Consider the following 13,470-nt stretch of genomic DNA (forward strand, 5'->3'; position numbering starts at 1 on the left):
AACTAGCACGAGAGATGCGTAATATTTTATAACACACGTAAGTAATATCCATACGTAAACGCAACGTGAGTATAAATAAAACTGGTATAAATAAACTTAAAAAAAAACCACCCCCCGCCCCTTTGTACATATAAATATGTGGTCATAACAACCGAAAATCATGCTCATGCGCTAATTCAAAACCTACGATCCCGTTTGTACTTTGCTTTGGCTTCACATTCAAACACATAATGTACTCTGGTGTAAACGGGCCATTACCTCAACATACGAATTCGTATGCACGGGACGAGAAACGACATATGTATATCACTTTAATAACCTAAAATCATTGTTATATGTATGTCGTCCCATTATAGGGAAACCGAGGCTGAAAGTTTCACCGCATTTATATTTTAGCTGTTTGTTTTTATCTTACGGTGTTATTCCTACCCTTTGAACGCAACTCACAGGTCTTCGAGAAGAAACAACGGCGCTGAAAATCACCCCTACTTAATTTCAATCTTAAATCCAGCATCGGTAAGTCGACTAATACATTGACTAACCCCATATGATGTAATGCAGATGATAAATAAATCGATTTTTCTAGTAAAAAGTGTGTTTTATTTCGAATATTATACCATTTTTAATATTATTTCATATAATAAATTAAATTAACAATATACAATAATATAATAATTAAACATAAACCTGCATATTGATACAATTGAGTCGGGCGGAAGCTGTCGTAATGACTCATGCAGTCGAACAGGACCGATTTGACGATGACAACTGAACAGGCCTGCTCTTAGAAGTTTCCATACAAAAAAAAAATGACAGATTGGACTCTAACAATTTGACAGAGAGGCCTAATCTTAAACCTCAAAGTTGTAGATGAATCAATCAGGTAATGACTTGTAAAATGGAACAAACATACTATCCATTATGGAAATATGATAAATCAGACCCGAGACAATGACTTACAATTGAATGGGTCTGATTTTACAGCAACAGGCCCACTCCTAGAATCCTCAATGAAGTATTGATAAATTAGACTCAAGCATTAAGCTTGTCAGGCCTGATCTTATGGCTACAGTCAAAATAGGCCGATTTAACGATGACAACTAAATAGGCCTGCGCTTAGAAGTTTCCATACAAAAAGTATGTCACAAATTGGACTCTTACAATTTATGGCCTACTGTTAAAACTGTCAAAAAATCACTCAAAACTGTAGATGAATCAGATAATGGCTTGTAAAATGGAACAAATATACTATCCATTATGGAAATATGATAAAATCAGACCCGAGACAATGACTTACAATTGAATGGGTCTGATTTTACAGCAACAGGCCCACTCCTAGAATCCTCAATTAAGTATTGATAAATTGGACTCAAGCATTTAGCTTGACAAGCCTGATCTTATGGCTACAGTCAAAACAGGCCTTCTCTTAGAACCGTATTATTCCTACCCTTTAAACGCAACTCACAGGTCTTCGAGAAGAGTCCAGGCGCTGAAAATCATCCCTACTTTATTTCAATCTTAAATCCAGCATCGGTAAGTCGACTAAAACATTGACTAACCCCATTTGATATAATGCAAATGGTAAATAAATCGATTTTTTAGTAAAAAGTGTTTTATTTCGAATATTATTTCAAATAATAAATAAATTTAACAATATACAATAATATAATAATTAAACATAAACCTGCATATTGATACAATTAATTCAGACGGAGGCTGTCGTAATGACTCATGCAACCAAACAGGTCCAATTTGACAATGACAACTAAACAGGACTGTTCTTAGAAGTTTCCAAACAAAAAGTATATCACAAATTAGACTCTTCCAATTTGACAGCAAGGCCTACTTTTAAAACTGTCAAAGAATCAGATAATAGATCAAGCATACTACCATTATGGAAATATGATAAATCAGACCCGAGATAATAACTTACAATTGAATGGGTCTGCTTTTACAGCAACAGGCCTACTCCTAGAATCCTCAATTAAGTATTGATAAATTGGACCCAAGCATTTAGCTTGACAGGCCTGCTCTTAGAAGTTTCCATACAAAAAGTATGTCACAAATTGGACTCTTACAATTTGACAGCAAGGCCTACTGTTAAAACTGTCAAAATAATGACATCATGAAAATATGATAAATCAGACCCAAGATAATGACTTTTACAATTTAATGGATCTGATTTTACAGCAACAAGCCCACTCTTAGAGAGCATTTAACTTAAAAGGCCTGATCTTATGGCTTAAGTCAAAAAAGGACCACTCCTAGAACCGTCCATTGAGAATGTATGATAAATTTTATTCATATCTAAATATTGTAGTTCATACAGTTGGATTTCATTCAACCTTGACTTAAACTTACAAATTTGGCTAATTGTAGATCATATGTTATCAGCTGGTAAGTAAAAGTCCGATTTACAGCTTGTTTTCGTCTGGGATTAGGCCTTAACGTAGATGAGTACGAATTCGTCATGCTTAGTAGTATGCATCATTACAACAGTATCAATCAGACATACTAATTAATTTAAAATTAGCAGCATTGAGATATAATTCAACATAAAAAAGCGAAAGTGTGTGCCATGTTTGGAATACATAATAATTATAAATATTAATAATCTAATGCGATAGATTAATCTGTTGGATTCTGTATGACCATCAATACGAATTCTCTATCGGGCGCCACGAGGATCTCATGTTTCTTACTTCTGACCCGAAGGAATGTGAGGTCATTGCTCGGATCCTGCAAAGCGAACAGTCCAATCAATAATAAAAAGACTTTGATGAAAGTATGTGTGCAATATTACGACGTAAAAGACGGGACTCTACCAGGTCTCTGACGACACTTCTGGCTTTGTCGGCCAGCTGGCTTATCAGACCGGCATACTGGACCGTTGTCGCATTGTCCAATGAGGTTTTTATCGGAATACCTATGACGAGATGTATAGATTATCGTATGCAACAATAAAAGTATGGGACTGTAGTCAAGGTAACCAGGTCAAACATACCTTCCGAATTGACTATGATGGTTCCCACGACTCCTTTGTGGGCGTGGATCCTCTTCAGGGTATCCTCGATCTCGGTAGCCTGAAAAAATCACCATATTAAAGAAATATCCTCGATAAAATCCAAGGAAAAGTCGTCACAAACTCACCATTTTGTCAGACGGGTGATTGACACTGCACTGACTCACCAACTGTCAAACTCGTTTGGTCCAAACGTTGCACATCCCTGCCATGTGACTAATGTCATTCTTTTACTTTAATTTTTTGGTAATTGGATTATTAGTCACATTGCGGTGGTCACAAAGACAATTTTTGCCATTAAAATCGCGAATACGCAATATTTGGCACTCAAGTTCTCGTTAGTATGATGGACTTTTCGGCTGCCAGATGTTCCGTTTAAAGGTCTGTTCATACTTAGCAGCACTGCACGACTCCATTTAAAATATGTCATTTTATTACATTTCTATTCATATCTACCTACACGTCGCGGTCACGTCACGCTTACATCGCTTTGGCCGAGTGCAAGGCAAAATCGGCTTACTTATACATTACAGGCCATGACGATATGGCGCAATATTGCTTACGTCGTATTGTCGAGTACTTACAATATGAATGCATACACGTGCATTCGTAGCTACGCGTCAGAATATAAGTCAGCAAAAATTTTTCGGCGTTTGTCGAACGAAAAATTATGTATAATCGCGTTGTTGTTGGAAGAAGAAGCTCAAGAAGGCAATAAAAAAGCACGGAGGCGTTTTGATGTGCATCCCATGTTAAAAAATAGAAAAACCGAAGGAGAGTTTTGGACACTATATAAGGAGCTTGTGGATGATGGACAAAAGTTGTTTTGAATCTTTCCGTAAAAAATTATTATTTTTTTAAATATTTGCACCAAAACCATGTCGAAAGTGTGAACAGCTGTCAACTGTCACTATCGATAATTGGTCCAAAACAGCAAAGCGGCAGACTCATGGCACGTAATTCGCGTGTATATTTCCACGATGGCCAAAAAAACGGATACGATACGTTGACGGATGTTGCTGTAAGGTATGAACAGGAAATGTCGGGTACTGCTGTAAGCCTGCCGTGGCGTAAACGTGACGGTTGGTATGAATATACCCATACAAAATGTACCAAAGAATACTTTTCGTACGGCCGGATATGTACCTGCTGACTAGGTATGAACAGACCTATAGAGATTTTAGTGACTTTGTGACCAGTAATCACTGAACCAATTTTTCAATATCAGCTATAAATTCATGGGAATATTTATTTTGAGTATAAATTGAAGTTTATAGTTGAATTTTTGAAGTTTTAAAAAAATTACTTTGGCAGAAATATGGATCGATAATAATTTGCGATTAAAGTTTGACCTTTTGATAAAACTGTTGACGGTCAGAGTTGGCCAAATTGAACTTGAATATTTTTTACGCATTCATTACATACATATATTAGATAATTATTTAAAATAAGAATTTTTTGAAAAGAGGACACAATCAATCTCTACCTCTCTTTAATGATTTGAAATATTTTGTAAGTATGGTTATTGGCCACTAAAATTAAAACAATGCACTTATGTCAATTAATAATAAAATAATGTAGTATATTAATAAATGATAATTGAATTATTTTATACATTGCGATCGCCCAAAGGACAATTTTTGCCATGAAAATCGCGAATACGGAATATTTAGCACTCGAGTTCACGATAGTGCGATAGTTATCGTTAGTATGATGAACTTTTCAGCTGCCAAAAGTTCCGTTATAGAGATTTTAGTGACTTTTAGGCGAGCGCTTTGTGGGCAATAATCACTGAACCATTAATAAATAGTTAACTGTAGCATTATCAAAACTAAAAAAGGTTCTGAGTATTGAATAGGTTTTTTTTATATATTTTACTTAAAAATCTATTGATTAACATGTAAGTATAAACTGAGCAACGATTGAATAATTTTCTTTGTGTGGCTCTTACAAACGTTAAAAGAATTTAGAGAATGGTTTGAAAGAATTAGAAGAGAAAAAATTGTTTTGTAAAAGAACTATTTTGATTTTATATATAAAAATAGCACTTTAAAACTCCGTACGCACAATAACGCTCTTGCGTTCACTAATAATCGTTAGCAGTAATCACTAAAAATAATCCATGTAGCCAACTACAATAAATTAAGCTAATTATTGTGGTTTTTATTACATATTACATACCTCCTTTACGTTTCACTTACGATTACAATTCAGGAAAAAGTTTGCCTCTTATCCGATCGTTTTCATACTTTGCCATATTGCTCATTTTGGTCATCAATATAAGTAAATGGATCCTCCGCCATTACGATGGTCCAAAAATATCGTCTAAGACGCGTTTGATATCTGCCCGGCGAGATAGCCGTTGACGTTTATCCATCGTTTGTTTATTAGTTTTAAACATAGATGGCGGTAGTAAAATAAAATTATTGTTTTTATTCAAAATAATAATTTTATATACAAATTATAGAAAAGGTATGTTTTTAAAAAACTTTTTTTTATTAATAACCATAGAAGTAGAATGCATGGAATCGCTCTCAGCCTCCAAAAATGTTGCTACAAAATCTCTGCACGGCAGACTTTGTTCATTGTTTGCTAAACTTAGTCTCTCTTCTGACTTTCCGTCTCTCTCTTCGATGGCTCGCTTTTAGACGATACTTTTGTTAACAATGACCATTCTATGCATTCTACTTCTATGTTAATAACCGGTCTCCGTCACGGGCCCGAAAGTAAAACGCCCGAAAACGCAAATATCGGAAGGCAAAGATCGAAAATCGAAAGATCTTAAGTCGAAAGATCAAAAAAAAAAGGGTGCATGGTAAACAGTACTATGTATATATAATATATATGAGTGGCATGCGGTGAAATTATCTCTCTTTTTTTTGTAACACAGCCTTGTTTAATGTGCACGCGCAGAATACGGGAGGAAAAGCCTGTTCCTCTTGTTCCTGTTGTATCCTGGTCGCGCAAATTAAGTGAGTATAAACGACGGGGGGAGAGACCCTTTTTTTTGTCTTTCGACTTAAGATCTTTCGATTTTCGATCTTTGCCTTCCGATATTTGCGTTTTCGGGCGTTTCACTTTCGGGCCCGTGAGGTAGACCCATTAATAATAAACGGACTACTAGTCATATGTGAACCAGTCACGAGACAACTGGTTGACCGATTTTAGGGTGTGACCAGTTTTCGGGTGTGACCAGTTTTAGTGTGACGGGTGATCACGTGTGACCGATCTAGAGCGACCGGTTGTCCTGTGACCGGTTCACATTTGACTAGTTATCACCGAACCGTTAATAACACATAATTCCCTTAATTAATAAGCTATGTTGGCTGAATTTAAGCAATTAAAATGTTTCTTTATCTACGAAACACATAGATTACTTGTTCCTTTTTGTGATACAGCTTCAATAAAGTGTTCCATTGATAGAGTTTGCATTTACAGAATGAACAAATCGGCTCGCGAACCGTTGGTTTGTCGCATGTGTATAAATACAAAGGCACTTGGTCACCCTCTGCTATTTGCGGTTGGGCTCCGTTTTGCTGTCGGCGTGTTTCTTTTAATTAAATTACGCTGATACTACGTCGAATTCAACAATGCTGATCTTCAAGATCCTACCAGTGCTCCTGCTGGTTGGATTTACATATTCAGGTAAGCCTATGTCCTCAGAACCCTATTCATATATTCCCTATTGTTAAAGACTATTGTTATTATTATTACCTTGAAAAAATCTCAACAATAAGAACATTCACAGTGTACAAAATATTCTGATGGAAATTTTACCATACAGTGACAAACACTTAGCATTAAGAAAATATTAAAATAAATAGTTTATTATTATTGCAATGAATGAGGATGTTAAGAATGTGCTGACTCCTGTTGAAATAGTATTTATGAAGGTCAATAAATCAACTGAGGGTTCAGCTATAGTTATGGAGATATATATATATATATTATTTTATTTATTTATTTTTTTAAATGCTTTTTATTATTACGAAATTATGTTCACAATACATCTTATATCTATTTCAATAGCTACTGATCTACTTATCATTTTCTATTTTACAATTTAATTTAATTTAGTTAGTAATCATAGTATTGTATTATTCTAATGTTAATCTACAGCATAATAGGAAAAAGAGCTCAAAAACCTTTTTACAATCCTTAATATATATTATTTAGAAATAATTTCATGTATATAAATCTCATCTATCTTGAATGAAATCATCAGATTTATTATAAACCATCTTCGGATTGACCAAAATGAGCTTAGACAGTGCGACGATACCATAAGCAAATATCATTGAATAAATAATTGGTACACAAAGAAAATCATCATGCAACAATAACAATTTATAAATACATTTAAAGTCAATTGTTGTAAATATTTCATATTTTCAATTTTATCGTGCAAAATAACCTTTAGACTCGTCGAGATTATACGCACCCAAAGCTTCTTAACCCGCCATTAAAAGAACCAACGCATTTGTATATTCAACTTCAACAGTACTGTAATTGAATTCACATGCAAATTTCATCTCATTTCAGACGAAAGCATCAAAGCTGCACCAGTATGGAACAATGTATATACAGTAAAAGGAGTACTTTCAATTCCGTATGCCGAATTAATGGAGCCTTTCTACGCTTGGTAATTTAATCATTTCATATTATTCAGACGTGTATTATTATACTAATATATGTATTGTATTTTGAACTTATTGACCTACGGTACGATAAGATAACTATTTTCTTATAAACCCGCGTTGATAAATAAGTTATTATGAGACAGCTTTGTATCAAATTGACTTGTATTTTATTTATATATATATATATATATATATATATATATATATATATATATATATATATATATATATATATATATATATATATATATATATATATATATATATATATATATATATATATATATATATATATATATATATATATATATATATATATATATATAAATAACATGAAAAATCCTTTGCCAAATATATACATAGGTACGATAGTTCAAGCGGCCGTTCTCGCGTAGACTACTATGGCGGTATGGTTAAGACGTATCAGCTGTCTAAGGAAGCCATCGGCGATGCTGGCACCAGCATCAAAGTGGCTCCAGTTACGACTGAGCAGCAGCTCAACATCCCCATGTGCCTGCAAGTCAACGGCACGAGTGACTTTTCCATTCAAATACAATCAGTATTACCCGACTTGACCGGATTCAAATTTATAGGTAACAATTTTACACACAACTAGACGTGTTCTCGATTGTATATAATTAATTCACTGCGCTTACTATGTAGGAACTGAATCGATCAATGGTGAAAATACTCAGAAATGGCGCATGGAGCAAACCATCGGTGAAAAGAACAACAAGTACACAATATGGATTAAATATAAAAAGCCGTCTTCCGAGATGAGCTCCATTCCTATTCCAGTCAGGTATAAATTTTCACCCAAGTGGTTGGATTTGTTGATTGTAATGCGAGTTCTATATTGATTGTGTTTTGTTTTAGATATGAAATGAAAGGATTCAACTCGTTGCTCGGCTCCCATTACGACCACTACTATTTAGATTATGACGAATACAACATCAATGATATTTCACCAGAAGTTTTCGCTGTTGAAAATAGTAACTTTGCTTTTATACAAACTAATTAACCGTTCGCCCGCGGCCGTCTTCTATGGAAGCTTTGGGCGACAAATCTGTAGCGCGGTTGCCTTCCATAGAATTTGTGAACTTTGCACGGGATTTTGAGCCTTATATGCGCCTATTTCAACTGTTTTAAGGTTCAAAATTGGTTGAATATATTACTGAGAGTTGAATTCCATCTATTCTATTTGCTTAAAATGAATATATACCAGTCAAAATTAGTTTTTTGTGGAACCTCGTTTATGTGACGTAACGTCTGTTGAACAATGGCGACGATACGTCTCAATTGTATGAAGAATGATTATTTGACAACTAAGCCAAAACTATGAGATATATTATGTATTTTATTGTTTAAAATAATACTTTATGTGTTAATTAACATATCTGGTTACTTGAGTAAATATTAAAATCTGTATTTAAGGTCGAATACTCGATTGCCAAATTCGCGAAAAAGGTGCCAGGCGTACAGGGCTTGTTCGCTATATTTATTACCGCGGGCAAAGGGTTAATGATACTATACAAACTATATTCTTTCAATGGTTTGATCAACTATATATCAAGAGATCGGCGGTCGATTTGCCGCCATAAAATAACAATAGACCTCTCTATTGTCCGAGAAAGCAGGATAGTAAAAAAAATGGTTGACAATAGAAATTGACAATAGTGAACCATTTTTTTAGCCATCGAGCATCTTGTCCACCAGTCTCTGTATATATCGATGGCTTGGAGCCAGTGGCAGCTCGTCTATGTGGGCTGCGGGGCGACAGCCCTCCCTGTATAGTACAAATGCATGCTATTTTTGCCGTCCATATGGGCTGCAGACCTCCCTGTATAGTACATATGCATGCCATTTTTGTCTGCATTTGATCACCGGTACTCAAGCCCAATCAACCCCCTATTAATTCTCACGAGCCGCCACTGGAGCACAAATATTGTATGTCCATTTTTGAATTTGTATCAAATTTTAAGTTTGGAAATGCTGGCTTTTCCTTTCAAGGCAATTTATGTATACCACATTAAATACAAAATTCGATACAAATTCAAAATTGGATATAGAGTATCTGTGCACCAAGCCATCGATATGTAGATACATTTTTCTTACAATATGTATATTATTTTGCTATCAATTAGCATTAGTTCATCGTTTCAGTTTAAGTAGTCAATAAATATACCCTAGTCGTTATTAAAATACTCCTTTTTTTTGTAGATATGACATGCGTTGGATTCCCTGGTCCCGGAGCCCAGCATATCTACACCTTCAATCCGATGATGGAATTCGTACATCCCGTCAACAATGAACACGTCGAACATGAATTCAACCGGTATCTTATTGAATATTAAAAATTTACATATAAAGTAAGCAATTAATTAAGCTAAAATAATTTCAACATACATACATACATTTGGCTTTCTTAGGTTTATGAAGAAACATAAAAAGACTTACGGCAATACCGTTGAACATTCAAAAAGGAAGAATCTTTTCAGACAAAACATGAGGTTTAAATATATCAATCATATGACGTATACAATTGTAGAAAATTTGTTTAAAAGTGTTTCTCCGCATTTCAGATACATTCATTCAAAGAACCGTGAACATTTGGGCTATTCGTTAACTGTGAATCACTTAACCGATCGTTCCGAGTTGGAAATGAAGGCTTTGCGAGGCCGTCGGTACACAGTCAAAGACAATGGAGGTTTGCCGTTCCCGTATGAGAACCACCAATTGACCAAAAGCAGTACTCCTAAAGAGTTCGACTGGAGGCTATACGGTGCCGTCACCCCTGTTAAAGGTATACACTTTAAATTTGAACTACAGATTACGACGAATGCAAAACTAACCTAACCCAAATGAATTTTACGCTTTCAGATCAATCGGTGTGTGGCTCGTGCTGGTCGTTCGGCACAGTCGGAGCTATAGAAGGTGCCCTATTCTTACACAACGGTGGATCTTTGACTCGGTTGAGTCAACAGGCTCTCGTCGATTGCTCTTGGGGGTATAATACTATAATATTCTTAACCCTTTGCCCGCGGTAATAAATATAGCGAACAAGCCCTGTACGCGGCGGCACCTTTTTCGCGAATTTGGCAATCGAATTTTCGACCTTAAATACAGATTTTAATATTTACTCAAGTAACCAGATATGTTAATTAACACATAAAGTATTATTTTAAACAATAAAATACATAATATATCTCGTAGTTTTGGCCTAATTGTCAAATAATCATTCTTCATAATTGTATGAAGACGTGACGTCACATATACGAGGCTTCAGTATGGTTCCACAAAAAACTAATTTTTGACTGGTGTATATTCATTTTAAGCAAATTGAATAGATGGCGTTCAACTCTCAGTAATATATTCAACCAATTTTGAACCTTAAAACAGTTGAAATAGGCGCATATAAGGCTCAAAATCCCGTGCAAAGTTCAGAAATTCTATGGAAGACAGCCGCACTATAGACTTGTCGCCCAAAGCTTCCATAGAAGACGGCCGCGGGCAAACGGTTAACCTAACCCAATCCAATAAAGATAAAATTGGGTTTATTTAAATTAATTTTGTTTAGATTTGGAAACAATGGTTGTGATGGCGGTGAAGACTTCAGAGCGTACCAATGGATGATGAAGCACGGAGGTATTCCGACTGAAGACGAGTACGGCGGCTATCTCGGACAGGTAAAATTCATCACAAACATATATTATACATAGAGACACGTATTTTGGGCACATTGCTATTAATGCTAAAATTCGGAATAGATGCTAAATTCATAAAATATGCGAATAGATGCTAAAATAACAAACAAAAGTGAAATTTTCATAAAATTAATAGACAATTTAGAAGGGTCTTCCTATCCCTTTGCCCATTTATTATGTGAAGAAATTGAGGGGATAAAACAGAGCTTGCAGTTTACCATAGACGGTGTTTTTCCTGTCGAAACCAAGCAACTGCTTTTGTCTACTACTGTAAATAAAAGAAGACAATTGAAGCTGTGTATCCAAAAGGCTGCTCAAATAAGACTAGACTAGCACTCAAGACTAAATGAGACAAATCTATTCCTCCGAACATTGAGTAAACTACTCAATCCAACTGTGCCAGGTTCAAAATCTAATATTAATGTTAAAGAAACAGTTTTGTTTTTTTCGAAACCTGCCATTGTTTAATGTATTAACAGAGGCTCAATGTTTGGAAGGATATCAGCACTTTTTTAAACAATTAATAGAGAATATAAAAAGTGAATCCACGCCGGATATATTGCTATTGTTGATGGCAACAAAAATTAAATATGAAGAGTTTGGTTGTGCCGCTCTAAAATCTATTTGGTGTCCCGTCAATAGTGTGGATGCTGAAAGGTATTTCAGTAAATACAATATAATTGTTACCGATCGTCGCACAAATCTCAAAAAAGAATCTGTAGAAATATGCTCCATGTTAAGTTTTAATCAATTTTAATCGGTATTATATTTTTATATTCATATTTTTTGTCTTTGTATTTTTATATTCATGTTTTTTTCATTGTAATTTTAATTTCAAAACATTTTTCAATTTTTCTAATATTTTTTAATGGTTGTGTCGTCCTTAAATTGTGTATATGTGTATATGCATATTTATTGAAATTTTTTATTATTTAAAATTAAACTCTTCATAAAAATAGATGCTATGTAAACTGAACATTTTTAATGCCCTGAAACGCTAAAATGCAAAATGAAAATTCTAAAATTGACAAAAATTGATGCCCAAAATACGAGTCTCTAATTATACATATTGAAACAACATGTTTTAATATAATTTTCTATTTATTAGGATGGATATTGCCATGCCGACAATGTCACTCTTGTAGCACCAATCAAAGGCTACGTTAATGTCACATCAAACAATGAAAACGCTCTCAGGGTAAGCTCCGCTTCTGATGATGATTATATCAATTTATTTTTAAATAAGTATATTATTATAAATATATATTATTATATAACATTCCAGTTGGCTATATTCAAACACGGTCCGATATCTGTAGCAATCGACGCCTCACACAAAACTTTCAGCTTTTATTCTCATGGAGTGTACTACGAGCCTAAATGGTATACTTTCTTATTAAACGTATTAAATTATTTTATGAAATATAGGTTTTAATTGTTTTTTCTGTTTCAGCGGTAACAAATTGGAGGAACTGGATCATGCAGTTTTGGCCGTCGGGTACGGTACGATGAACGGTGAAGATTTCTGGTTGGTAAAGAATTCCTGGTCCAACTATTGGGGCAATGATGGCTACGTCCTCATGTCTGCTAAAAATAACAATTGCGGCGTACAAACTACGCCGACTTATGTCGTAATGTAAAGCTCTATCGACTTTGCATTTATTCTTAAATCTCATGTTATTATGAAATCTTTTATTATTTCGAACAAACAATATTTTTTTTCTGTTATTTTTACAATTATAAATTTCATCTATAACATATAACCACATTCCTATATCATTTTAAGCAATTCCTTGTATTATGTATTATTCTTATTTTAATCTGAATAAAAATAGTTAATTTTGTAACAAATCGAATTTATTTTTTATTTTTAGTTTGAGGTTACGTTCATTTTTTTTTTAAATGACATTCATTCAAATCGCGGATTCAATAGAGCGCGCGTATTGTGCGTTGTGCAATTTTAAACCTAATGGCCATATGCGCAAAGATCAAAATTGAATAAACTGATTCCATCAGAAATATATTCAAGTTTAGTTGTATGCAAATATACACCGTAATTACAATACGTAAGGGATATTATTGCATGCAATCAATTTTGAGGAGT

General features: G+C 34.3%; 2 protein-coding genes across 3 annotated transcripts; one reads left to right on the forward strand and one right to left on the reverse strand.

Moving 5' to 3' along the window:
* Window positions 1–1,473: 1,473 nt before the first annotated feature.
* On the reverse strand, window positions 1,474–3,207 carry robl (dynein light chain roadblock). The gene is made up of 4 exons (XM_077426867.1): window positions 3,151–3,207; window positions 3,005–3,083; window positions 2,826–2,926; window positions 1,474–2,739 (listed from the first exon to the last, which is right to left on the reverse strand). Exons 1-4 carry the CDS (start codon window positions 3,151–3,153, stop codon window positions 2,629–2,631), a joined length of 294 nt encoding a protein of 97 aa, XP_077282993.1. The 5' UTR covers window positions 3,154–3,207; the 3' UTR covers window positions 1,474–2,628.
* A 915-nt stretch (window positions 3,208–4,122) lies between these two features.
* Window positions 4,123–13,225, forward strand: CtsK1 (C1 family peptidase 26-29-p). Of its 2 annotated transcripts, XM_077427193.1 has the most exons (15): window positions 4,144–4,179; window positions 5,913–5,994; window positions 6,461–6,667; window positions 7,565–7,664; window positions 8,026–8,255; window positions 8,326–8,464; window positions 8,539–8,654; window positions 9,883–9,997; window positions 10,092–10,172; window positions 10,245–10,465; window positions 10,543–10,669; window positions 11,240–11,348; window positions 12,475–12,564; window positions 12,652–12,749; window positions 12,820–13,225. In XM_077427193.1, the coding sequence occupies exons 3-15, from the start codon at window positions 6,613–6,615 to the stop codon at window positions 13,004–13,006; spliced, it is 1,668 nt and encodes a 555-aa protein (XP_077283319.1). In that variant the 5' UTR covers window positions 4,144–4,179; window positions 5,913–5,994; window positions 6,461–6,612; the 3' UTR covers window positions 13,007–13,225. The 2 variants fall into 2 exon arrangements, with proteins under 2 accessions (XP_077283318.1, XP_077283319.1); XM_077427192.1 differs by lacking the exon at window positions 5,913–5,994 and having other exon boundaries at window positions 4,123–4,179.
* The last annotated feature ends 245 nt before the right edge of the window (window positions 13,226–13,470 follow it).

This window comes from Arctopsyche grandis, chromosome 3 (genome assembly GCF_051622035.1).
Source record: "Arctopsyche grandis isolate Sample6627 chromosome 3, ASM5162203v2, whole genome shotgun sequence".
Lineage (NCBI taxonomy): Eukaryota > Metazoa > Arthropoda > Insecta > Trichoptera > Hydropsychidae > Arctopsyche > Arctopsyche grandis.